General features: G+C 33.3%; 3 protein-coding genes across 20 annotated transcripts; 1 reads left to right on the top strand and 2 right to left on the bottom strand.

The window, feature by feature from the left end:
* The first annotated feature begins 4,085 nt into the window (after positions 1-4,085).
* LOC106768477 (UBP1-associated protein 2C) lies at positions 4,086-11,498 on the top strand. Of its 18 annotated transcripts, XR_002668445.1 has the most exons (4): positions 4,086-5,377; positions 6,759-6,810; positions 8,278-8,345; positions 8,617-8,769. XR_002668445.1 is itself a non-coding variant. In XM_022783005.1 (2 exons), the coding sequence occupies exon 1, from the start codon at positions 4,192-4,194 to the stop codon at positions 5,374-5,376; it is 1,185 nt and encodes a 394-aa protein (XP_022638726.1). In that variant the 5' UTR covers positions 4,086-4,191; the 3' UTR covers position 5,377; positions 11,196-11,483. The 18 variants fall into 18 exon arrangements, 9 of the variants coding, with proteins under 9 accessions (XP_022638726.1, XP_022638727.1, XP_022638725.1 ...); XR_002668439.1 differs by lacking the exon at positions 8,617-8,769 and adding an exon at positions 11,196-11,498 and having other exon boundaries at positions 6,759-8,345; XR_002668440.1 differs by lacking the exon at positions 8,617-8,769 and adding an exon at positions 10,197-10,211 and having other exon boundaries at positions 6,759-8,345.
* Positions 8,977-11,429, bottom strand: LOC106765996 (U-box domain-containing protein 7-like). Its single transcript, XM_022782683.1, has 2 exons — positions 11,176-11,429; positions 8,977-10,677 (listed from the first exon to the last, which is right to left on the bottom strand). Exons 1-2 carry the CDS (start codon positions 11,427-11,429, stop codon positions 9,897-9,899), a joined length of 1,035 nt encoding a protein of 344 aa, XP_022638404.1. The 3' UTR covers positions 8,977-9,896.
* A 4,789-nt stretch (positions 11,499-16,287) lies between the features above and the next one.
* Positions 16,288-19,781, bottom strand: LOC106769257 (putative transcription factor bHLH107). The gene is made up of 2 exons (XM_014654793.2): positions 18,804-19,781; positions 16,288-16,907 (listed from the first exon to the last, which is right to left on the bottom strand). The coding sequence occupies exons 1-2, from the start codon at positions 19,125-19,127 to the stop codon at positions 16,419-16,421; spliced, it is 813 nt and encodes a 270-aa protein (XP_014510279.1). The 5' UTR covers positions 19,128-19,781; the 3' UTR covers positions 16,288-16,418.
* Between the last annotated feature and the right edge of the window lie 6,510 nt (positions 19,782-26,291).

The raw sequence follows: 26,291 nt of genomic DNA, 5'->3' as shown, positions 1-26,291 counted from the left end.
GAAGATCTTTTCGATGCTGTAATAATAAGGATGGTTATCCCTTTAAAAGGATAAGACATTTGTGTATCCAACTCTTCATAGGTGTAATTTTGGGAAATCGTTTCATACTTTCTACAACAAAATGTAACAAGAGGCATGTGAGGCTTCGTTTTGGTTTAACTTTTCTAGCTACACAATAATCTCATACACAATAAACAGGACAATTACTGGCAAAGCATGGTACAATGTTTAACGATGATGGAAGAATCCCAAATGGTAATTTAAAACCCTTGTTGGAATAATAAAGTACCTTGGCCATTGATGATGGAAGAACCCCAGATGGTCTCTCCATGTACAAGCAATCTTGTCATTTACTTTGCCATTCATGAAGTACTCAGGAGCCATGTAACTGCATAAATGAGTGTTTATAGAATTTAGAAATTGGAACTATTTAAATGCAAATTCTGTCTACAGCATGTTTGAAAGTACAAACCCAAAGGTTCCAACAACATTTGTGCATATTACGTGTGATGATGAAGTTGATGCCCATTTTGCAAGTCCAAAGTCAGAGAGTTGTGTTCAAAATCAACAAAGCAGCATGAGGCTTAGCATGTGCAAATGATTCAAAACATGAAATTCAACCAATAAAGGGATACAGTACCTCGGGTTCAAAATCCTCAGATAACAAAACATTTGATGATTTCTAGGGTTTCTTTCTCAAAACCCTAGAAAGTAAAGCAACAGCGCATAGAGGTAAAAGCAAAATAGGCAAACTCGAACACATTAATCAAATCATTCCTTACCTTGACGATCGGTGCGGCAACGAACATGGCAAATCCCCTCGACAAACGATGCAACAACGACCACGACAAGGACGATTGGAGCAATAGCAATGTGTCAGGAACCCTCGACGACTAACCTCGCTCAGACCATAAATGCCAGGGTCACGGTGGGTAGCGACCGCCGACAAGACTAGGGTAGGGCCACCATAGGTTGGGTTTTCATTTTCGTGCATAGGGCAGTGTCTAATTCTTGCTTTACAACATAAGCACCGTTTTCAGTTAACTAAATTGAAAAAATAATAAGTTCAGATATTTTTAACTGGACTAAATAACAGTTTAATTAGTTTTTAGTTTAAATAGATCAGTTATTTTTAGTATAAAACAGTACAATTAATTATAAAATAGTACAATACAGTTTGTTTTGCCCAGCCCTACATATGTGTTATAAAAAAATGTGTTGTCAACGATCTCAACAACCTACAAAAGCCTTTAAGGCTAAGGAACCCAAAGAAGAGTCAAACGTTGAAAAAGATGGATTGTTTAACAACCTTGGTGATGGTTAGAAGGTCTACGCAGATTGTTAGATGCTCGATTTATAAGGCGCTTTTTAAACCACAACGTTCGGACATATAGTGTTTTTCAAGCGTTTTCCTAAACTACTGCAGTGTTTAAGAAAGACAACTTTTAAGGAAAATAGCAACTGATGACAATAGCATTTATCAATGGTTAACTTCCTAAGCAACTATAGTGTTTATAAATAAGGTGTTTTGTAAAGCTAAAACAATAAGCACATTTTATTTTATACTTTTCACTCAACTAAGCTATGTTCAGTTCTCCTCTAAGACCTCTTAGTGAGTTCCACTATAACTTCAACAAGATGACAACTGAGCATTAGCACCGCTCTTGATTGAACTAGTCAATCCTGGTAATACCTGTTACGCTGACTAGAACTAAGTATTAAACACCACTCTTGGCAACCCTACTCAATCTTGTAACACCTGTTACACTGTTTAGTTCAAGTAATCTAAACCACTCCTAGTTCCAAGATAACTACAATTTAATTTTGAAAATCACCAATGTTTACTATAGAGTAAGGGAGGTTGATTTGGACCATTCCAAGATAACTACAACAAGACAATAATGGATTAACATGAACAACACGAAACTAAAAGCAAAGATAGAGACCAAGATACTTAGCTCTTGAAGAACCTAAGCTCTTGATACCAAATGATGGCAATCTCTTAACTAGGTTGGGCCAGAACTAGAAGGAAGGCCATGGAGAGGGTGATAGGTTGATGATGTGCGAAATGATGATGGGGAAAAATGGCTAAGTGTCTCCTCCTTGGAGTGTTTTATGGTGATGAAGGTGGTGTTTAGTGATGCTCTAAGAGAGGTTGAGTCAACTCTTGGAGGAAGGTGGATAGAGGACACCACTTGGGTTACTCTAGCTTAGGGTGACCTAATAAGAGTAGTATGGCTCAAACTCCTTCAATCCAAACTACACCTAAACACACATTTCCTCATCAATCCTCTAAAAAGTCTCCCAAACCAAACAAACCTCTCACTTCCATGCTAAGATAATATCATCTAGAGAGACTAGCTGTTTGATAACTCGAGTTTTGAAGTTTAATAAACAACCATTAACGAAATATTGCTTAGTGAAGTATAATGTCTAAGCAAAGTGCAGATCAAAATATCTTTACTAAACATCTCTAAGATAAAGAATGCCATGTCAATTATAAAAAGATAAACAATATTTGACAAATTATGTTTCAACTCTCTATAACAAATAGAACATTAAATACATGAGCATATTACATTTTTTCTGTTATGTTTTTTTTTCTTTATCTGTTTAGATATTGACGATATTATTTATATATTTTTCTAATTATTATTATTGTTAAATATAATAAAAATTATATATGGAATTAATCTCCCTTGTGTTAAATACACATAGGGTTCTCTATTTATAATAGAAGAAATATGGGCTAAGCCCAAAATACAAATAAGAAATAATAACAAACTAACTAAATATAAAAGATAAATATAAAATAAAGATAATATATCTAACATTGTGAATACAAATCGTATGTACCAAGCTTGTTACTAAAATAATCCATAAAGACTTAGTGAAAATATTTGCTTTTGCATTCGAGAGACACCAAATTGCTAATGATTTGCAAGACGACATAGAAGACGAAATACCAACCCAAAAAACTCCCCCTGAGCAACAAATTTAGGAGGTTGCTCCATGTAAATATCTTCTTGCAAATCGCCCTTGAGGAATGCCACCAGTGGATAAAGAGGTAATTGTTGGAGAGCCACCATGGCTATAAATAAACTAACAATAAACCATCTTTTCCATGGAAAATTAAAACATATACATGGATAGGTCAAACACAATGGTGAAAAGAGAGGTCAAAAGGAAGAAGCCATGGATAAACAAGAGAGAGAAACTATAAAAATAAAAATTCTCCAATCAAAACACCTAAAAAAGGAAAAAAAGAGCAAAAAAAAAAAAAAGGAAAAAGAGCAACCTCGATGCTCTAAATAACTACCAAAAATGCCACAATGCATCGTTAATGACATGGTAGTCACCTGGCCAAGATGGTCAAAACTGTGCGATCGTCGGTCGAAACTTAACCTCTGATAGTGGCAGCCATAGACGACGGCGCCGCCGGCAGCGGTAGATGGCCACCGGCAGTTGCGGATGTAGCGGTAGAGGCACCAAAAACTTTTATCTTAGAGGAACCTTAGACTTTGATACCATGTTAAATATAATAAAAAATTATATATGAAATTAATCTCCCTTCTGTTAAATACACATAGGGTTCTCTATTTATAATAGAAGAAATATAGACTAAACCCAAAATAGAAATAAGAAATTATAACAACCTAACTAAAGATAAAGATAAAAAATAAATATAAAATAAAGATAATATATTTAACAATAATTTTTAGAATTTTATAATGATATTAATTTTATTATTTTTTATTATCATAACAAAATAAACACATATACGTATAGATTTTATATTTTAAATGAAATTGAAAAATTTAAAAGCAACAAAAAAAATGTATGTATAAAATTGAAATAAATAAAACCATATTTTAAAATATTCTTATTAAATAATCTTTTGTTGTTAATATAAGCTGGTAATTAGGTCATTAACCTTATATTGAACACTTTATAGGAAAATTATTTTCTAATATATAACAAAAAAAAAAAAAAAGGAAAAACACGTTAGCACGCACAACCATACGTGTTCAAAGCAGTGTCAACCGCCCGCATTGCAAACCAGGTTCAGTCCTATAAATATCCCAACAGGAAACAGATTCCTTCAGTTTGGGTGCAGAGAAACACTTCATTTGGTTTTGTAGCTTCACTTCACAACTTTCTTTTTGAAACCCTAATTCCCAAATCTTCTTCATGGACTTCTCGAAGAAGCGCAAGACCGAAGAGAACGGCGATGCTGATTCTCTGTCGTCACCACCCTCCCAAGCATTCCCCCCCGCCACCGTCCCCACAACCGCCCCCCTGGCAGCGGAAGACATCCGCAAGATCTTGCGTCCGTTTTCCCAGGAACAGCTCCTCGACCTCCTCCAATCAGCGTCTCTACGCCACTCTGATGTCCTCGACGCCGTGCGCGCCGTCGCGGACCGCGACTCTACTCTCCGTAAGCTTTTCGTTCGCGGACTTGCCGGCGAAACCACCAGCGAGACCCTGCGCAGCGTGTTCTCCACGTTCGGCGAACTCGACGAGGCCATCGTGATCTTCGACAAGGCCACAGGACGCTCCAAGGGCTATGGCTTTGTGGTCTTTCGCCACGTGGATGGCGCCATACTCGCGCTGAAGGATCCCAGCAAGAAGATCGATGGCCGCATGACGGTAACGCAACTCGCCGCAGCTGGTGGACCTGGGGGCTCCGGCGACGTATCAGCGAGGAAGGTTTTCGTCGGGAACGTGCCGTTTGAGATTTCCTCGGATAAACTACTGAGCGAATTCCTCAAGTTCGGAGAGGTCGAGGAAGGACCTCTAGGGTTTGACAAATCGAGCGGCAAATCGAGGGGTTTCGCTTTTTTCGTTTATAAGACGGAGGAAGGTGCGAGGGCTTCGTTGGTGGAACCTGTTAAGACCATTGATGGGCATCAAGTGATTTGCAAATTGGCTGTGGATAGCAAAAAGACGAAACCCTTTGGAGGTGATCAACATCAGCATCAACACACGCAACACACGCAGCATCAGCAGCAACAACAGCAACATCCGCAGCAACAGATGCAACAACAAGGTCCTATGATGATACCTCAGTATGGTGGATATGGTGGGAATGGCTATGGAATACAGCACTCGGTGCCACCGTATAACAATCCGGTTCAGGTTTCTGGTGGTGGTGGGTATGGGCACGGAATAGGTGGTGGATATGGTAATTCGCAGATGGGTGGACCGGTTTCCGGTGACTACGGAACTAGACTGCCTCCCAATTCTGGTGGGGGGTTCCCTGAAGGCTCCCAGTATGGCTACCCTGCTTCTTCCACGCTTCCACCACAGCAGCAAGTGCCTATGCCGAGACCTCCTCCCGGAGGAATGTACCAAGGCGTGCCACCCTATTATTGAGGTAATGTTTTTCGTTATGAAAGCGTAGTAGACTGCTGATTAGTCCATACTTATGTTCATTGGATATATAATTTTTAACTGGATCTGTGTTTTAGCGGAACTTGCATTAGATTGTTAAGAAATTCGAGCACTACACCTTTGAATGCAGTCCTTAATATTGACTTGGAAAAAGAAAAATTTGGTCCTGGAACTTTTTTTTATTGAGTTTCATGCTTAATGATGCACTTTTCAACAGAATGTAAATGATAATAGAGTGTGCTACTAGAACTCCTCTGAGGTTTTTCTAAAAAGAAATTGAGTTATGGTTTTTAAAATGCAAATGCAGGTTTTTACTTGTATTTCTGAATGATTCATTTATCTTGCAATGTGTTTCGCAAAATTGATTGCTGGTATGAATTGGGTTTAATTTCTTTTGTGCACATCATACTTTTCTTTATGGTCTGTGTATGTTGAAGTTTATTTAATTGTTGATTGTAATTATCATTCGAGTGATGGTTATCTCTTTTGGGCTTTGACAGTTCGTTTTGTTATTAAAGGTTAATGATTGGTTTGAGTTTTGGATAGGTGTTTCATTCAGGTTTGTGATGGCTTCTTGGACGCTAATGCTTTAAATGGTTGTGCTGCTTTCGTGCATGCAGACAATGAAATCTTTGGTTTTGGTTACATGGACCTGTAATTTGTTGCTGCTTCACTACCTCTGCATCTATGTGTTATGGTTCCATTTATGATGGGTGTTAGTTGAAGCTTACATGACTTGGCGTAGTACTTGAATGTAGTACTTATGTGGAAATTTTGTAGAATTTTTTATTTATAGTTTTTGCCTAGATTATTTCCTAATTTATTGACTAAATGCCAAGGTGGTTACATTAAATTTTGAAATTGTTCTTTATTGTGGTCTATATTTCCTTGCATATATTACTCTGGTTGTCATGGTGACTTTAAGTTTTTTTCTTTTAATTTCCGATAACTGCAAGTATTTGCCTTGTATGCTGGCATTCGTGATACTTTTGGATAATGTTTGAAATATCCTTCCGTCATGGTTTTATACTAAATTCAGCATCAAATTTAATGAGTAAATTAGTTGCCTCAAGTCTTTTAGAGGCTTATTTGAATTGTCTTGTTGAGATGCACAGTTGGTTTGCCCTGAAATGGATGTTTGTGAACACCTTTAAAAATTGCACGATGACATGTTTGATTATTTTTTGAAATATCCTTTCTCTTGTTTATTTTACTAAATTCAGCTTCAATTAATGACCAAAACATTTTTCCCAAGCCTTCATCCACACTGTGTTAAAGATGAGATCTGCTATCGATTTCACCTAAACTTGTAAATTGAAATATCCCAACTGTGAGATTGACCACCATGTTTGTTGTGAAATCAGAGCTTAAACTTGATGTGGCAATTGCAATGCCGTGCTTTTTCATGTATAAAAGGTAAAAAGCCTTTAATTCTAATGTTAAATTTATAATGATTACTTTTAAGCTCCATTCCACCCACCTAACCTCCTCTGAAATAAATATTAAAGGTAGAAAAGCGAAAGAATTTAACAAGATGTTTTCTTTAGTAAACCACTAATTTGATTCTTGAAATATTACACTCTCTCGTGAGTGGTTTTTGAAGTAACACAGACTAAAGTAATCCTAGAAGTATTTTAAATCAAAGTAAACCCTTTAAGAAGTATACTTTAGGGATGGCTTCAAGTTTTATTACTTTCGGAATTATTTGAGAGAGTTTGAGGATTAATTGGTGATTTATTTGTATTTTATTTGTTTGCATCCATTACGTCAGGTATGCAGCTTGATAATGTTGGCTTAGGTCTTAACTGAACCTCACAATCAATTTGTTGGGCAAATATTGTCCTGGCTTTGAACTCAATTTTAGTCTTATCTTTATCCAGTTTGCGCCTAAAATTATCATCCTTGGGACTACAACTTCGGCAATCCTTAAAGAGGTTGCAACTAAAGAGAACTAAGGGTTACTGCAGCTAAGGTAGCTTTCTGGCACATCCCCTCTCATCCAAGGCTATTAGCTTGGAGTGTGGCAATCATTTGGCCCAACTATGGATATAGGACAGACTTCTATACCTTCTTAAGGTTTTAGGTTAGAGCCTGATCAGCCCTCAAAACTTTTTTATAACGTGGGGATTGTTGTAGCTCTATGTAAGCCCTATCTCTAGTGGATTTGATACTAAACACCATCCTTGATTAGGTATATTACATGTTACTGCTCTTTCTTAAATCAGTTTACATCCTTGATTAGGTATACTAAACACCATCTTAGAATTTGGACTTAGGACCTAATTTGATCTCACAACCTCATTTAACTAGCTTGAAAGGTGAGAATTGTCCAAACTCTATTCAAGCTGTATCTCTTCTTGATTTGACACTAAACACCACCTTTGAGGCTGCTGTCATGGAGAAGTTTCAACTAAGATGGGCTCTTGGTGACTGCAGTTTAGATAGATGGCTTTATAGTAGAAGATGAAGAGCATTACAGTGTAATTGTGTTGGTTGTTTGCCTGATTTTTCATTTTGCTGCTGTTGAATAGTGAAACTTCAATTAGGATCTTGTTACTGCTCTTTCTTAAATCAGATTACATGTTACTGCTATTTTATTACTTACTCTCTTTGCTAAATCAGGCTACTTGTTAATGCAATTTTGTTACTTAAAATGTTTTGTCTCATCTTGCAAGTGTTTCTCATGGGAATAATAATTAACTTGCTTTGCTATAGTTGGGTGTTTATTTTATTCATTTTGATCTGTCATGATCATGCTTTTGGGCCAAATAAATTATTGTATGTTTCTTTGGGAATGTTTCTACGATGTTTTCTAATTTTGATTGCTTGTGTATCAAAACTTGTGTATGTCCATATGTGCTGCTCTTTCTAATGATTTTCGAGGTGATTCTCCTGGTCGTTTTCGATTTCAAGTAGTTCGGCCAACAACGCCTTGCTGTTATCCTTCTGAGGTTAGGACTTTTAAATGCCATATTGGTTTCCAAATGTTCATTGAAGGAGCTTAGCTATTTTCCCAAAGGGTTTTAATTACTATACAACGCTGTTGACCAATCAAAAATCACTATTGGTATATCTATTAGCATAGTTACTATAAAACCTATCATACATAGTGGCTTGTGATTGGAAAACAGTGTAAAACTGCTTTACATTGTCAGTGTATAGTTCTCTTTTGCTTATTTAATCACAGTTGAAAGTGACAATTACTTTGTAACAATTTTGTAGGGAAACATTCGTCTTAGCATAAGTGTATGGGACATGGTTTAATTAATATAGTGCTTTTGATTTATTTTTCGAGGTTACACATGCACGTAACATTCAATTATTAGTTCGTTCCCTCTTGTCTGCAATAAATAGACCAGATAATGTTATTAGTTATGTAATCTGTACTGGAGATGAAACAAAATATCTTCTTTTCATGCATAATAAATGTAATGTGTCTACATAAAATCATATTCACTTTGTATTTAGAAAGTGTATCAAGTTCAATGTTCTCTATGTTAACATGGAGATAGACCCTACTCGTTCAGTTGTGAAAATCAAATATGAGGACAACTTTTGCATGGTGCATCTTCTGGTAGAAAGCAAGATCACATTTTGATTGTTGTCCGTTGCAATTGTAATAAATCAGTAACGTGATACGAGATCAATATCCATGCTCGACAGGTGTTAGGGATCTGTTGAGAAAAATCTGGAGGTTTTTTCTTTTTGCCTTACAATTCATTGTCATGCTAAAAGATTTTATACCATTCCTCTATGGAATAAACCTGGTTAGCGTTTGATGTATGCATATCGGTACGAAATATATAATGCTATTTTGGGTTTCATGTTTTGGTATATTTTAAAATATTTCATATAATGCTATTTTGGGTTTTATGTTTTGGGGTATTTTAAAATATTTTAATGAAAGACACGGGTTAAGGATGAAAAATTCATTGTTTTGCCACAGGTAAAGTAGTATTAAATAGTTACGCTTGGTAGATTGAATCATGATCGGAGGTCGGGTTTTAAGAATGTAAATTATTCAAAGTATTATGCCTGTTTGAAGTTGTTTGTAGTTGCAAATTATCGCATTGTACTGTAATTGATCTCCAATACGTGATTGGTCCTTTACACGTACAACTATGATCTAAATTTTGACTAGATTTTTTTTAAAAGGTTTTCTGTATAGATGTATAATTATTTGTAGTTGTGGATAAATGTAGTACTAATACAAGTTTATCTCTTACAGCAATGACAACGAGATAGGCTAATGCTTTTTATATATAGGGTCTTAAGTTATTTGTTGAAACGCTAGAAATAACACTAAAATGTGAAGTTGTTTTTATGTTTTATTATTATTTGTATAATAATTATATGATAAAAAACAAATATGAACAAGTTTATTAATCTGTTATCAATAGATTTTGGATCAGGTAATAAATAATTGGATACTATATATCATCAATAGAAATGTTAAAAGTGAAAATTACTATTTGTTAAGAAATTTTAAGATAGAATAAGCCTCAGTTTGGCAAACTTTTGGAGCTTGTGCTGGTAACCGGGGACTTAAGCCCGTTAGAAGAATCCTCTCCTGGATTAACTCTTTCAGTTATTATTTCCATATTCCTATGCAGACTTTCTCTCACTAAACTCTTCATCGTTGTCCTCCCTTCTTCTATTTGCCGTTCATCCCTGAACCATCGCAATAATTTCCGTGCTCTTTTCTGAGCCGAAAAACTTCCTAATAAAGCTACTTGAAGAAGTACAGGAATAATCCCTGACTGTACCATTTTACTTCTCTGTGTTGAATTTTTATGAGCCAGAATAATCAGAATATTAGCTGACAACGCTTGGCATTTGGGTTCATCTTCCCACGATAAGATCTCAATCAAGCATTTTGGCACCATTGAGCTGTTCTCCAATGCTTTCTTTCCCATTAAAGTCACCCCCAAGTTCCCAAGGATGCTAAGTGCTTTCTCTGATGTTCCTTTCTCTGAGCACAGTTCCAACAGAATAGGTACAACCCCTTTAGAAATCAAAGGCCCTGCATTCTCTAGCACAGTTGAAATGTTGCACATGGCTACCAAACACGACTCTTTTGTATCAAAGCTTGGGCATGACTTTAGAATGTCTATGAGAAATTGGAGAAAGTCTAATGAAGAATGAGGAAATTGGATATTTCCAAGAGATGATAACGAAGCGAGCAAATCTGCAAACTCTCTTATTGATTCATCTTCAAGGTCAATTTTCTTAGGCAGTTTGCACAACAGTCCTGCCTCCACTATCAAAGCCTTGTTCCTAAAAAATTATAAAAAGAACAAACGTACAAAATTCCCGAGATCGTATCAGCAAAAGAAACTAACTGCAGCTGAATTACGGTTATAGCATTAAGTACATAAACTTCAAAAACTATCTTTTATGTATTATTTTAAGTCATAACATCAATATTAAAGAAAGTAATACATAATTTATATTATAAATTCTTTTCTTACATGTCTCTTTCTGAATATAAATGAAAACTTACGTATTAGTATTAATAATAATAATAATAATTTCTACAACGAGAATTGTCCACCATGATTAAAAAACGATGATTTTCGGAGTCATATTGCTCATTAAGCTTAAAACAGTTTGGGCATTAGTAATCATATTATATGTTCCCAGAATTGGCTAACTTCACGAATGACCAATCAATGTTTAAAGAACTAATTACCTTATTAATGAAGTTTTTTCTTTTTAATCTGATTTCTAATTTTGATTGGCAAGAAATCTTTAAAATCAATAAGAGTTTTTGAATCTTACTTGTGATTTCCATTGGATAGGTGGATCAATGCCTTGAGTGCTACTCGGCGGCGGCTAGCGACGTCGGAAAGCGCCATGGAAACCAACACTCTGACCACCCCAAGCTCAGTCGCCAATTCCCTCACCTTCTCATATTCTTTAGCCAACCTTTCTATCTCTTTTGCTGCCACTTCTTTCTCTTCCCAGCTTCCAAAGAGAAGCTTCTTCACACTTTTTTGTAACAGCATCACATTCTCACACCTTTCCTTCTCCATTTCCTAGATATTCAACCTTGTTCTTCTTTCATGACAGAGGAAAATTGCCCTTGCATTTTAGCCCCATGCTACACAAATAATTAATGATTATTAATCCAAACTGAAACTATTTAATGAATCCTTTCAAGTATTCCAAATATTTAATAGCCTTCATTTATTATCTTTAACATATTCACATCCAGCAATTAATAAAGGAGACAAATTATATCACACAAAGAAATGTTTATTTTCTGAATAAATAGCATTTTATTATTCCATTCAAATGTTATAACTTTTTCTTGTATTTCTTTTACCTTCATAAATTAAAGCATTTTTACTAGACCATGAGATAATTATTACCTGTATAACCTTTCACATATTTTACTATTGATCAAAAACTATAAACTTATAAGATTATTAAATCGTAAGTGAGGTGTATCAAAACTTACAATTTTTATAACAAATTATAAAATATGTATTCAAAAACTGTATTATTAATATCGTGTTAAAATCCTTTTACCTTGAGAAGGTAACGAAGTATGAAATAGAAATTACGTAGAAAAAGAACTCAATTATTTATTCAATTTGTAAGTGAGAAACAAAAAGAAAAAAAAAGCAATAAAAAACCGTTTGAGAGATAAAGATGGTCCACTGAAAATGATCATAAATACGAAAAAAGGTTTGATGAATGTTGAACACACACAAAATCTTATTATCCAATAAGGTGGAAGAGGTCAATTTCTTTATATGGAAATGGCAGCACTTCATCATACAACTTTAATTGAATCAATTGGCTTGGTGCTATTTAAATCGATCACATGCACAAAATTTTATTTCCTATGACTAAGTAAATTTTAAATCTTGGCTGCTTAACTAACTGGTAGATTTCAACAATATTAAAAAAAAAGAAATTACCCTTTTATAGATTTTAGTTCTTATAATTAAAAGTGAAATAATTTAATGTTTATACATATACTTTTAAGGTTTAGTTGTAAATTTGTTCCTATATTTTTGTAAGTTACTTTGATCACTAACTTTATTTTAACTTTAATTCCCACATTTTAGATCATTTACGGTTTTAGTTTCTAAATTCTTTTTACAATTTTTGTTCACATATTTTGCAAAATCCATAGTTTCGGTCGATTTTTTTTCCTCTTAATGTTTAACTACCCCGTAACTCTATTTAATTTTTATTTTAAAAGCTTTTGATTATGCAACAAATGGAACGGTTTTTTATGTTATCAAATTAATCTTTAATTATCTGTAAGTATATTTACCTCTTATTTTAAAAGTAGGCAAATGTTAAGACAATATGGGAATAATAGACGGTTTAGCAATCCAAGTTTTAAAGTTTAACAATCAACATTAAATGAAATATCACTGGTTAGAAAAAGTTGTCTTAATCAAGCAATATATATCAAAGAAACATTTTATAACGTCTGAGGTCAAGAGTTGAATTAATGTTCTATAGACCAAACTGACTGAATGAATTAGAAAGTCATAAAACAACATCTAACCACTTGCTTGAGTTAAATGAAAACCTAGGACTTTATACTAGAAACTAACAAATCAACTAAATGCTAATACAAAGTCTTCTCAAAGAAAGAACATACACAACAACGCTTCTAAGAAACTTATATCATCTAGCACATTGTTTATGAGAATGTCTGATCATTAAGGAAAACCTACATGAAAGCTTTAGAGATATACTTGTACTCATGTAGAGACGAAAAGAAGAATATGTCAAAAAGGAACTATTCTAGGAACATGTGAAAAATAGTAGGATGTGCTCTAAAGCTCTCAAGTTGAAATATCTCTTATTAAGAGTCGAAACAACATTGAAGCATAAATGAATTACAAAGCAGTTTTGTAAGTGAAAGTGTTTTATATCATCTAATGAAAAACACGCTAAAATACATATCTAAAACAATTTTTCATAAAAGTATAATATCTTATGTCATCTACTGTCAAAAGATTTGTACATCGTCTAATATTTCTTGAGTGATATACTTGAATGATGAATTAATTACTAATAAGATGAATGACAAGATGTTTTGATCAAGCAATACAAGTTAATGCCTATAAATGATCAAAACATTTAATGCATTTACTGTAAGTTGTTATTTTATATGTATACTTTCTCCTTGTTATCTATGCAAGAATACTCAATGGATTAACCAGAACAACTGAACACGGGGGATAAAGACATCGAAAAAGGCAAAGAACACTCTAGAGAAAATCCCTTGAAGACTTTCACCATGACAAAAGTCGTACAAGCTACCCTTAAATGAAGACTCTGATAAAGAATTATACATTTGTTGAAAAGACAAAAGATTGCCTACTCTCCTGAAAATAAACTCAACATCCAACAACCATATTTCAAAAGGGCTTAAATAAAGAAGATCAATTAAAGAGAAAAAAGCTGTTGAAAAATGAGAAAAATATAGAGAAGCAACTTGAGATATGGAAGAGAGAAAATGTGAAAAGAGAAAGTAAATGGAGAAAAGGTGGTTTTTCTTTGCTAGGGTTGTTGTGGAGAAGACGAAGATGACATGACATGGTTGATGATATGGTTGCCTCTCATTTGTTGATTTAGTGTGTAGAGGATCATGGGTATGTGGCAGAACTTGATTGGTTCATCATAATGTGTTAGGATCCTAGATACTTGGCAACATCTTGTTGATTTTGATCTTGTGTGTGGTGTGAGGGGTGTGTATAAGGAAATTAGGGGTGTAGGAGAAAAGACTAATTGTTTGGTCCATTTGTTGAAAAAGAGGTGTATGTTTGTAAAAATAGGGGTGCCTTCATCTCTTTGAACATTTCTTTCAAGAATTTCATAATTTAGACTCATTTTGTAACTTTGGACCAATTAATTTCACACTTTAACTTCAACTGCATCAATAAACATTAGTCTATCCAAAAATAATTTATACAACTAAAAATCACTTTTTAAACCCTTTTAATTTTAAAACCCGATAAATCCAATTGTCACAAATATTATTCAAGTGAACCTTTTAAACACAAGAATTGTATAAAAAAATTTGATATTAAACCTAAAATGTGAGCATAAATATGTACTCATCAGACCACAAGTGAGTTTTTAGTAGATTAGGTTTATTTTAGGTCTTGTATAATGAACCAAGTAGTTGTTATGCTCCCATGTAAATTCACTTTTGAATTGAGTATTGTTATGCTGTCAAATTTGTACCATACTACTTAACTTAAGTTACCTAGGTTAGAGCACCCTATATAGGTTTCCTTTAGTCACAATCAGTCTTTTTGTTTATTTTTTGGATTTTTGGCGATAGTGAATGGAGCATAATAAAGATGGATGAAGTGGAAAGTACATTTGGTTGAATTAACATAGGGACACTAGGAAAGTATAGAAACCTATTGCAATAGAAACCAATGAAAGAGGAAACCCAAATTGTGACCATCAACACTAGTCTAGCCATTTTTTTTATTTGCGACATTCAAAATGTATGATTTGTTTCATAGTTTTTCACCATTGTAAAAATACAAGATATACCTATTTGTACTTTCTAACCCTTCCTCAAACAATTACAATATTTGAATTCAAATTCCAACTTAACCCTAAATAACTACCTTGGAAATATTGTTGATGGTTTTAAGGTCCATATGACATGTTCAATTACATTCACCAACTTCTAGGTCGATTGCTGCTTCGTCTACTTTGACTATTTGCTTTTGTTCATTGATTGGTATCTTTTATCTTTTTGTTTGCTCGATCATGTCTCGATGGAAAAAGCAATTGTTGTGACTCCTCAAGATATGCATGTTCGTCTTATGTCATTTATCTCATAAAGAAGCACTTGATTGAACACCTTGTGTAGAATATAATTCTTTCTAATTTACAACCACTGAGACTTATAGGAGATGTTGAGCAATATTCAATTAAATTTTAAGGGCAATGTCATCCTTCACTGACTCCATCCTTATGCTTTTATGCACTATGAGGTTTCGATAATCAATCTTTATAATGTTTAACTATGGGTTGATCGACCATCTTAAAATTTAATCATCGATTATTCACAAATAATTTACTTTATTAACCTTTTGTCCATAATGACTATGAAACTCTTAAACAATTTATTCTATTTTTTACGATCCTTAACTATTTGAAACCAATTTTAGAACGTGACTTGGATTGTATAATTCATAATATAATTCTAAATTTAAAAATATATTCCAGATTATACAATCTAGAATGTGTTTTAAAATTTATATTTTGAATTGTATTATTCATGCAATTTTGGATTTGAAAATATATTCTAAATTATCCAATTCGGAATAGATTTTTTCATTATTGTCATTTCGGTATATCTATGGGTTGCCGTATGAAGGTACACGAAGCAGCCTTTATTTACATCAATTTTGTTTAGTTTATTTCATTAAAATAATGGATTGAAATTTTAAAGTGCAAGTAATTTGCAAAATATATATATATATATATATATATATATATATATATATATATATATATATATATATATATTTGTTTACCTTTCGTTCTCACAAATAAATCTTCTCATTCACCAGCAGTAATTATTAATGCTACTGAATTATTCTGTGCTGACATGTCTGCCATACATTCACAAATAACAGCTTCCACACAAGCCCGTTTTGAAATTTGGTATAGTTATTGTCATTTTTGGATAATCCTTCTGAACATGCTTTAGATTGTCTTTTGTATTTAAAAAAGGGCTAATCCAAAAATAGTATAATCTGCCTGCATAATAAAAGACAAATCCAGCTTTGAACAACAGATAGATGTTAATAATACATTTTCTTATAAACTCTATAGCACAACTTCTATTAATGGATAAACGCGATTTTCATGATGGTATCACACATCTTATTCAATGAATCTCATCTATTACTCCATGAGATTCACCCAATAATAGAAAATATGTTTGACAACATACAATCAAGTGTGGTACTACTTTGTAACAGTTGAAATAAAGAACATAACACATGAAATTGTAGACATCAACAGGAACAAGATCCATGGTTGCATGAGGAAGTGGATGTTTCAATAAAGCATAGTCTTCTCCTCTTGTTAGCATGTGATGTTCTGGGTGAGAACTCAAGTGAGGCAGAAGCCTTTTCCAGTACAGAACACAGTGCCTGATGAACAGTTCTTGCAAGAGCTTGGCATGCTTCAGTATCAATATTAATGTTCTCTTTGCAACATGTGAAGACGAATACATTCTTCATTCTTCCTGCCAAAGTTGAAATTTCTGCCTTCTCTAGATGCAGTGGAAGAGAATCAAGGGTTTGTCTTAGGTCAGATATTATTTCAGGTCGAAAATCACAGCAAATAGTTGCACTGTAAGACATGGATAATCCATCACATGGTTCAACTTTCACTTCATCAGCATCCATTGGGATAGGAAAACCCTTGCTTGCTTCTACTGCAGTTTTCTTCAATTCCTTCACTTGCTTTATCACTTCAGCCAGTAAAGTGGCTTTATCCATCTAAGGAATAACAATCAAAATCAACAGATTTTAACAAATGTTTTACTAAAACCAAAGAGAGGATGATCAGAAATAAAAAGTACAATAATTTTTCTAGACAGTGACCTCATGGATTAATTACTGCCATTATTGTTTTCATTATCACCTCTCGTACCTATCAACATGACTTCAGCTTAAGCCAATTAGAGTGATAAGTGATAACTCAAGGTGATGGTGGCTTGAATAAGTATGATAACTTCATTATTACAAATGAAGCCAAATCCAGTAATTATACTAATTATGGTATTTGATTAAACTAAGTCTCTAACTTCTCACTAGTTTTGGTTAACCAATGCTTAAAAAACATATGATTGTTTTCCTTCCATGTCCTGCATCACCATTATCAGTTAGCCAACAAAAAGAATATGTCTGTTCAACAAAACAAGACAAAACATGCAAAACACAAAACTATCACATAATATTTAAATACACTGACTCTGCCATATGACACCCAGAAGAACAGCTGGCATGTCTACGACAACACTTGATAGGAATATCCTATCAACCTGATTGTAGAGATGACATTTATTCTCCTTTATTTTTTTTCCTCTGATAAGGACCATCAAATTAAAATACTTAGTCAAAATTGACATTCTACTGTGTTTAATGTTTTATAATTTGATTCATATGACTTGTTAAAGGAAAAACCCAGAAAAAACTAAAAAAAATACATTGCCTCCTTAGTTTCTTTTATATAAAAATATTTCCAAGAGCAATCCAACTAAACCAGTAACCTTTTAACAAATAAAGTAGTATTGATATCAGAAGCTATATTTGGGCACCCAGCACAAGTAAATGAACAATAATCTACACCAGTAATACTCATGGTGCAGAGAGGAAACATCTGGTTTGCATGTACATAACTTATAGAATAATAAATGAAGGGTTTTCGTTTTACAAGTATAGAATATGAAATCCTAAAACAATATATTATAACATGAAGTATAATAAGTGAGGATACATAATAAATAACTCCACATTACATAATCAACTGATGCATATTGGTAGTTGACTCTAGCAAGGAGCAACTTCCATACACCTAGTTGACCACATAAGGACAACTATGATGCAATCAAAAGCCCTTTATTTAATTACAATAATGTTCTTCAAATCTCAACTTGTGATGTTTACATACGACAGACTCTGAGCTCCATTCTATTTCCAAAATTAACATAGAGCGTGAAAGGGAAACGTGCATTCACAGCCACAAGCATTATGACATAACTGAAAATAAAATTACCATAAGGGAACTTTGTGTGTAAAACTGTCGTATAATGTCAAGTAGCTCATTGATAACTTAAAATATGTTTTCTTACTCAAATTTTTTATTTTCAACTCTCCCCGGTAGAATAGTTTGCATTTCCATCTTCCTTCAAGTTAAACTGATTCAACGTAACACGAAATCTGCTTCATCCTTCTATCAAATCTGTTATTCCTTTTTCATATCACCAACAGAATATGTGTTTCATTGAAACTGGTCACTGTTCTTATGAAAGAACTGGCTAGATAGAAAAATTTAGAAATGATATATGATTAAATCCATTTGAAAAAAGTCATAGTTAGATTAACTAAGGTTCGCAATATACATGTATAATAAGAAATCTCGTCCTAAATTTGAATGCAGTGAAATATTGCCCCACATTTAGCACAGAAAAGTGATTATTGTATTGTCCCCACAAATTTATATATATGATTACAGTCCTCTCACTTAAAATTTCTGAATCAGTCGCTGTCGAATTATAGAATCAAAGTGAAATCAGGAAACTAAAGAGCCAAAATAATTCAGTGATGTAATAAGGCATGCACAACAAAAGAACAAATTTCCAACAGAAGGAAAAGGAAGGAACAAAAACATACCTTTTCAGTGGATGGTACAAGGCCACGTAGTGTTGCAAGATGACCGTTTATTCTCTCCCTCCTTCTTCTCTCTGCTTCACTGTGATTCTTCAAAGCAGCCAAAGCTTTGGCCTCACAAATCTCATTCTTCCCTACCCTTGCAGCTGAAGAGCACTTCACCAGCTCTCCTTTCTCACTCTCATAAACCAAAGAATGTGCGGATGACAAGCCATCCTTCGCAACTTCACCATTGGAAGAAGCTCCAACACTTTGCAAAGTGGGATTGAACAACCCCGAAATATCAGAGCCAGAAGAAGAGCTTTTCTCATAGAAGGAGTGAACCATAATATTAAAGGTTTTAAATTGCAGACAAACACAGCCTATGCAGATAGAATTGCAGTGGTTAGAAAAATTACGATGAGGGAAACTCTAAAAAGGTTGATTTTTGGAGCAAAACTGTGATCATGAGGCGTTTTTGTTAAAACCCTTTTTAGGGGAGTGGAGGCAGAAGAGAAAGAAAAGAAGGAAGTTAACCGGGTGGACGAGTTCGAGGAGCAAACCAGAAAGAAAGCTTTTGGAAGTGGATGGTGCCTTGAGAAAGTGCTAGTTTGGTTTGTTTGGTGATGGTGTTGGACATAACTTCCATTAGGGAAGGGAAAAGGGTTGGAGAGGTTAAAGGGGTGGAAGATCAGTGTGAAAACATCCAGGTTTTCATCTTGGTGGTGTTGAGCTCAACCATTTCCAAATGGGAAAAGGCCAAAAGGATGAAGAACTTTGGGAAGTGAAACTTGACTCTGACTTGGATTTCAGTGAGAGAGTACTGACAAGAAACAAAGGTTATGGTATGCTTGATGTCTCAAAAGTGCAGAAAGAATTCAGAAGAGGATCACGATCACCACTGAACAATGATCTTGATTTTTGAGCTTACTCATATATATGCCTAGTTTGAACAAAAACATCCTTGTGGTGCGTAATGTTGACTAAATATTTTATATTTATGTTCATTATTTGGTCAATGTGTTATAGCCACACTCCTCTGCTGACACTGTTTCTACTGAATTATTCATTCAGAGTAGTGGAAACCAACCCATTCAATTTAATATTTTTTTATTTCTTTTCTTTTTCTTCCTGCTTCCGATTTAGATGCGTGCAAGCCTTAAATTATCCTTCTCAAACTGTGATTTTATTATTATTATAATAATAATAAATAAATAAATAAATAAACTTATTGGATTGCTGATTCAAAATAATTAATTATATTTTCTTTTTGGGTGGCGCGAGCGAGATAAGGTAACATTGTGGTTGGATGCTTCAAGTCGTGTTGCTTCGTCGCAGCTTCGTCATATAGCCATTATTATAATATTTTTTACGCCTATTTTTAGTAACACAATTTCAAAAAAAATATAATTTTCACACTAAACTATTATAATACTCAGTAGAACTACAGTACTTTATACGACGATAAAATCATAATTACGTATTATTTTGTGTATTAACAACATTAATCCTAAACTAAAATAAGGACCAGAAATGGAGCTTTTCATTGGAACAATTTTTTAAACCCAAACCCAACCACCAACTTATTTAGTTTTAACACGATATGTATAGTTAAATCATAAAATTGAAGAAATATTCAACTATATACAACTAAGATACATTTTATAATTATGATATATAAGAAATCAAATTAAACTAGTATAACAAATGTTACACCGTTCATTACATTAAAAAAAAAAAATCATTGTCTCCACCTTGATCATATTCAAAAAGTATGTTAATATGAAAAAATATGTTTATAAAATTATTTAAGAAAGCACGTGAATAACGTGAAATATATGAGAATTAAAAGTGTTGCATAGAAGTAATATCTTTGTTCTCACATACAATGCATATAGGTTGTTGTAGTGATAGTACAGTTGTTGCATACCTTCTTCAATGGTAGTTATTTTCAAACTTAAATAAAGAAAAAAAAAAAGGAGTAGGAATGCTTAACATTTCCATGGAGATTCCTACAATAATTTAATAAAAAGAAGAGAGAAAGAGATTAAACAAGTAGGAGAAGAAGGGTTCCGACAAGTACCTAATCTTATCTCGGATGACTTTTTCTTGTTCATAGTGTTATTAATTTTTCGATTAAATTATATGGACATTCCATGATGTTCTTTCTTTGTAAATTTTAATGATGCATGAATCCTTCACTTCCTTTATTATCTATAGATTCAACTTTTTAGCTATGCTATGACAATCACGATTTCGTATATTCACACATATACGAATAATAATCATGATTTTGTTCCTCATGATCCCTCTAATATACTTGTGAATTTTCAATAAGCTACAATTTTACGAGCCCTAGAAATATGCATGCAACTTAATATTAATATAGCTTTTGCTAAATTGTTTTAGTTTGTAAATATAAATGTTATGAATTGTTTATTCATCTTTCTTGTGAAAATCGGAGATTTTAAAAAGTAAAATTTCCTTATTGCATTTTTCTCTCCATATATCAATAATTTAAGAGTAATTTTGAAAAGAGAGAGTATAATTACAAACAAATTTAACACTATTAATTAAATGACTGACTTTTTTTTACGCAATTACTAACTTAAATTAACCATTAACGTGTTTTAATTAGTTCGTTCACCATGTCAAATTTGCACTCTTGACGCATCCGAAAAGTAAAGGATCTTTTTCATTTTATGATGTGGCAAAGTGTCCTTTATTTGAATGAAGAGGTTGGTCCTTAAATGGAAGATGTTTAGATAAATTAATTTTCGAGGTATTTTGACTTTTTTTTTATATGTTGTTTTCTGTGCTCTATAAAGTAATATATCAAATGTTGAATTAAGTTGGACGTGTAAGTTGTGTAAAGTAATAATAAAACTTAAGTATTTGAAAACAACTTCTATTAACTAATAATAAGTTCATTGTAATGTCGGTTGGAAATTACACCATTTTCTCCACATAAGTTTACTTAACCCTAGTTATATATTACACCACATATTGATTTGGACACTCCACCTAAAATCCTTTTATTTGACATTCTTAATGGGCTAAAGTGTATCTAACTAACCCATTAGTTAAGTTCAACTAATTAATTCAAAATATCAACTTACTCTTTAATCACCTCTAATCAATTTTGAAATAAAATTTTCAAAATATATATATTTTTTTTTTCATTTAAGGTAGTGCATTTCTAAATAAATGGAAAGTAACCCAAAAAATATGCAATTGCATTATTATTTTTTTATCAGAAAAAAAATTAATTAATTAATATACTAGAGCATTTGTGGAATACCCTTTTAAAAAAAATATATGATAATCCTATGTATAAGAGATACGAAAAGGCTAACATTTTATGAGCTTCAACAAAAAAAATTAAATAGGATGACCTAACCATTGTCCATCCTGAATACAGAAAAATAAGTGTAGAGGAGCTAACATCACAACCTCCAAAGAAATTTCAAGCCACTCCTCACCTTGAATACAATACATAATCAGATATATATTCGAAGTACAAAGATGAAAGATTGAAAGATCATCACCACATTCTCGGTACCTCTTGAATTCATTTAAGGGTTTCAAACTGTGGTTTTCACATTACCCATGTGACCAGGAATGATAAAAGAATCTACAGATATGGTATTCGCCGATAAAATTCGTGGCAGATACTTGCAGATATTTATTATCTACAGGTAACGAGTAGTAGATATTTTAATATTTATTTCTAAACGGATCGGGTAAGGTAGCATACTAACTGATTCGCGAGTATTTCTTACCTGCAAAAAATAAAATAAAAATAATTTATATATTTTTTAATTAAATTTAATTAAAAATAAAACAAAATTATATTTTATTAGGTTAAATTTAATTAAAATTAAATTTTAATTTATATTATATTATATTATATATATTTTGTAATTTTATTTTAGAAATGTATAAAATATTTTTTATTTTATTTTTTGTGGGTATCCGCGGGTACCCGCAGGTTTTAAAATACCCACAGGTATTTTCTAAACGGGTACCCGTGTGGGTAGCGAGTATAGTTTTATCTAGTGGGTCGGATTGCAGGTAGGTACTACCCGTGTCAGACCTGACCCGTTGTCATCCCTACATACGACCATGCCACTACAAGAAAAAAATTGAATTATATACAGCCAAAATCCGTATATAACACTTGAGTACATACGACTTACATACGATCAAAAATCCGTATATAAAATTGTCGTAACTAAGTTATATACGGATTTATCTGTATATAAGTTATAGTGCAACTAAATTATTAGTAGAGAGATCAAGGACCATAAGAGAAGGAAAGTTTGGATACTGAGAAGACGACAAAACAATGTTATTGTCAGAAATATGAAGCTCTTGGAGATTAGGACTATAGTTGGACAACAACTGAAATGTTGATGACGTCAGTAATTATAAGAGAGATTAAGGATGGAAAGTGAAGTGGAAATGTTGAATTGAGAAGGAAACAAAGATGAAATATGATAATCTGAAAGACCACATCGTAGTACCTTCGTAAGTTTGGAAGATGGTCACTAATAAATTGAAGCCAGGGATGGGAGAAATCAATAGTTACAGTTGCCAAATTTTATGCATTTTACTTTTATTTGCACACAATATAGTTTTTCTTACATATATATATACTTGATATATACCATAAATTTCAACTTCTAACCAACTTCTACTAATTGCCTACAACACTGTTATTAAAATGGTATGGCAGATTAATGGCTTTCTGCCATTTTCCATAATCCACTATTGTTAACACTGGTATGGTGGTATAAAATTCCATCAAAAGTGAGATCTTAAAAGATAATATATCTTAAATTCTAAAAACATGCAATACAATCCTTTTCTGTATTGAGAAACATGATTATGAGAGAAAAGTTACTGAAAGACAAGCATAATTGTCTATGATTGAGTAATATCTGTAGGAGTATCAAATGCAACAATCTCCTAGCAAGATCTTCAGCTAAGTTTAGTAACTGATTATCATATGATGGAACTCTCATGCCCTGCAGACAACATATGTGAACATAATAGCTGAAGACTATAGAGAATATGTATAAATATATTATAATATGAATTAGTAGGAAAAATGAGTCATGACATGAGATGCAAAATCAGAATGCAGGAAATGGTGAATCATATCTATAAACAAACCAATGATGTTAACTGTATATGTATACTTTTCATCTGATTTACTCTTTCTATTAGAGCATCTACATTTTTTCTCTAAACATATACAGACCACCTATGACTCCAATAGTAATCCTAGACACTCTCACTTATCGTTAACACTTCTCTTACCTCAACCTTCCAAATTATATGATAAAATCCATTAATATTTAATAGGTGAAAAACTAATTTCTTTCACATGAAGAAAGCAAAAAGAATCTAATAATCCAACTTCAAATCAGTGGTGAGAAAGCAAAGGCATAACCTGATCTGATCCTTCTATACAAGGTTCCTATCAACGACATCCAACTGACAACAACATCAACCTAAGGTGTCCATACCATTAACTTTTAAAATTTTACAAAATGTAAGATAAGCATGAATTGTAAATGCAGTCATGTGTATTGTACAAAAATTGACACACTAACTGTAGTATAATCAGAGGCAATAAGATGAGCCGAAAGTAATCCTCTGAGAACCCTGATAGTGATCTCAAACACATAAACAGTTTTATTCTGCAGCCCAAACAAAATTGGAATAAATCATGAGCAAATAAAAACGTTATATGAAAACTTTCTCGTTGAAGGCAATGTCATCTGTTAGCATTTGCTTATAAAAAAAGATGGTGTTTGATTGGATGGGGTGAATACTCATTATATCAAAGCGAATATTTTTACCAACCCATTCAATAAAGGTGGCAAAGCGTTGACGGTCACCAAGTAATGCCAAAGTGTATAAGGAATCAATCTGATATGATATATGCATTAGAATTAGAATTGAAATAAGGAATAAGGAAAAGGACACAAGACCAATACCATATAAAACCATAGCAAACCAAGCAAAAGAGGAAATTAAAAATAAATTTTTCTCTGGCTCCTTCACTTATGCTCTTCGCACCACCAAGTGTAATCTGTCTCACCTTAACTGCAACACAGTCGCCTCAATCGATGCCTGGTCACAATCCAGCAAGTCTTGCCAACCGAACCAAAAATGGGCCAATAAAAAAAAAAGCACACGTTAGGGTTCGCGTCTCTGACCCACACTGATTACAACGAAAATGAAGGAAGAGAAATATCACTTACCAGATGAAGGTCTCAACGTCAACCTAACCAACAGCGCAACGAAGACTCACACAGAACCATGGAAGCCGAACGAAACTGTTTGGTGACTGAGATTTTTTCGTCAATGAGATTCTTTGGTGTTGGAGACAAGATGAGGAAAAACCTTCGAATAAGGACGAGGGTTCGAGAGAAGAGAGGTCGAGTGATGGTTTTGAGAGAACAATGTTAGAGCTAGGGCTCGAGAGAGGTCCAATGACGGTTCGACAAGAGAAAGGTGGAGTTAAGGCTCGACAAAGAAAAGGTGGAGTGAAGGTTCGGGAGATGAGAGGTGGACTGAAGGATGGATGACACATAGGTCAGGTTAGGCTCGAGATAGAAGAGGTGAAGTGAAGCTTCGAGAGATGAGAGGTGGATTGAAGGTTCGAGTGAGGTGAATTAGGATTGTGAGAGACGAGAGCTCGAGTAGGGTTTCAGTAAAAGGGGCTTAACCTAAATTCAATTTCTTTTAAAAATGATTTTCTAGATCTGTATGTAATATCAGCAGATAACAATTGTTTCTAGTTACATACGGATTATGCAAAGTACATACGGATACTTTCCTTAGGTAACTTTCCCTCCATCACGCGCATACATTATAGGCAAATATAACATAAAAATTATTACATACAGATAATCCGTATGTAAAATTCATATGTAACTCCTTCTTCAGTATCCATATGTAAAATACGTATGTAATAATTACATTACATATGGATGATGATCCGCATGTAGTAATCCGTATGTAATTGCAATATTTCTTATATTATGCCATGACTTGAGCTAGACTAAAAAATTCCTTTGGGTTTACCTTCCCTGCTTAAAGATTACCAAATTCCTATATTTATAGACTTCCCTAATTATTGTTAGCCACATGTCTCTCTAGATTGTATTTTGCATACTATTAAGAGTTGTGAGATGAAAATGCAAAAAGTTAGATTGTGATGTACTGAAACTTATTCTCAACCATCTTCTTATCCTTAGAGCCCCATCCCCAAATAAAATTCCTTTGTGTTTTTGTGAGTTCGTTACATACACTCTTCAGCACTTTGAAGAAAGATAAATAATATAATGGTAGGGTAAAGATTATTGATTTTATGAGACATAATTGTCCAGTAAAAGATAATAGTTTACCTTCTCAACTAGACAGCTTGCTTTTAACTTTAGCAACCATAGGTTTCCAAAACTATTTTCTCCTTTGATTCCCCCTATTTGCACTCTA

The sequence above is a fragment of the Vigna radiata genome, chromosome 7 (assembly GCF_000741045.1).
Source record: "Vigna radiata var. radiata cultivar VC1973A chromosome 7, Vradiata_ver6, whole genome shotgun sequence".
NCBI classification, from domain to species: domain Eukaryota; kingdom Viridiplantae; phylum Streptophyta; class Magnoliopsida; order Fabales; family Fabaceae; genus Vigna; species Vigna radiata.
This window is presented reverse-complemented; position numbering and strand designations above follow the sequence as displayed.

What these genes read in the sequence shown, in the direction of transcription:
- LOC106765996 (XM_022782683.1), bottom strand. Translation starts at nt 11,429, where the DNA reads ATGGAGAAGGAAAGGTGTGAGAATGTGATGCTGTTACAAAAAAGTGTG. An exon ending in CTATCCAATGGAAATCACAA is followed by an intron (nt 10,678 to 11,175) that starts GTAAGATTCAAA and finishes CTTTTTATAATT; the next exon opens with TTTTAGGAACAAGGCTTTGA.
- LOC106769257 (XM_014654793.2), bottom strand. Translation starts at nt 19,127, where the DNA reads ATGGTTCACTCCTTCTATGAGAAAAGCTCTTCTTCTGGCTCTGATATT. An exon ending in TTGTACCATCCACTGAAAAG is followed by an intron (nt 16,908 to 18,803) that starts GTATGTTTTTGT and finishes GTTATTCCTTAG; the next exon opens with ATGGATAAAGCCACTTTACT.
- LOC106768477 (XM_022783005.1), top strand. Translation starts at nt 4,192, where the DNA reads ATGGACTTCTCGAAGAAGCGCAAGACCGAAGAGAACGGCGATGCTGAT.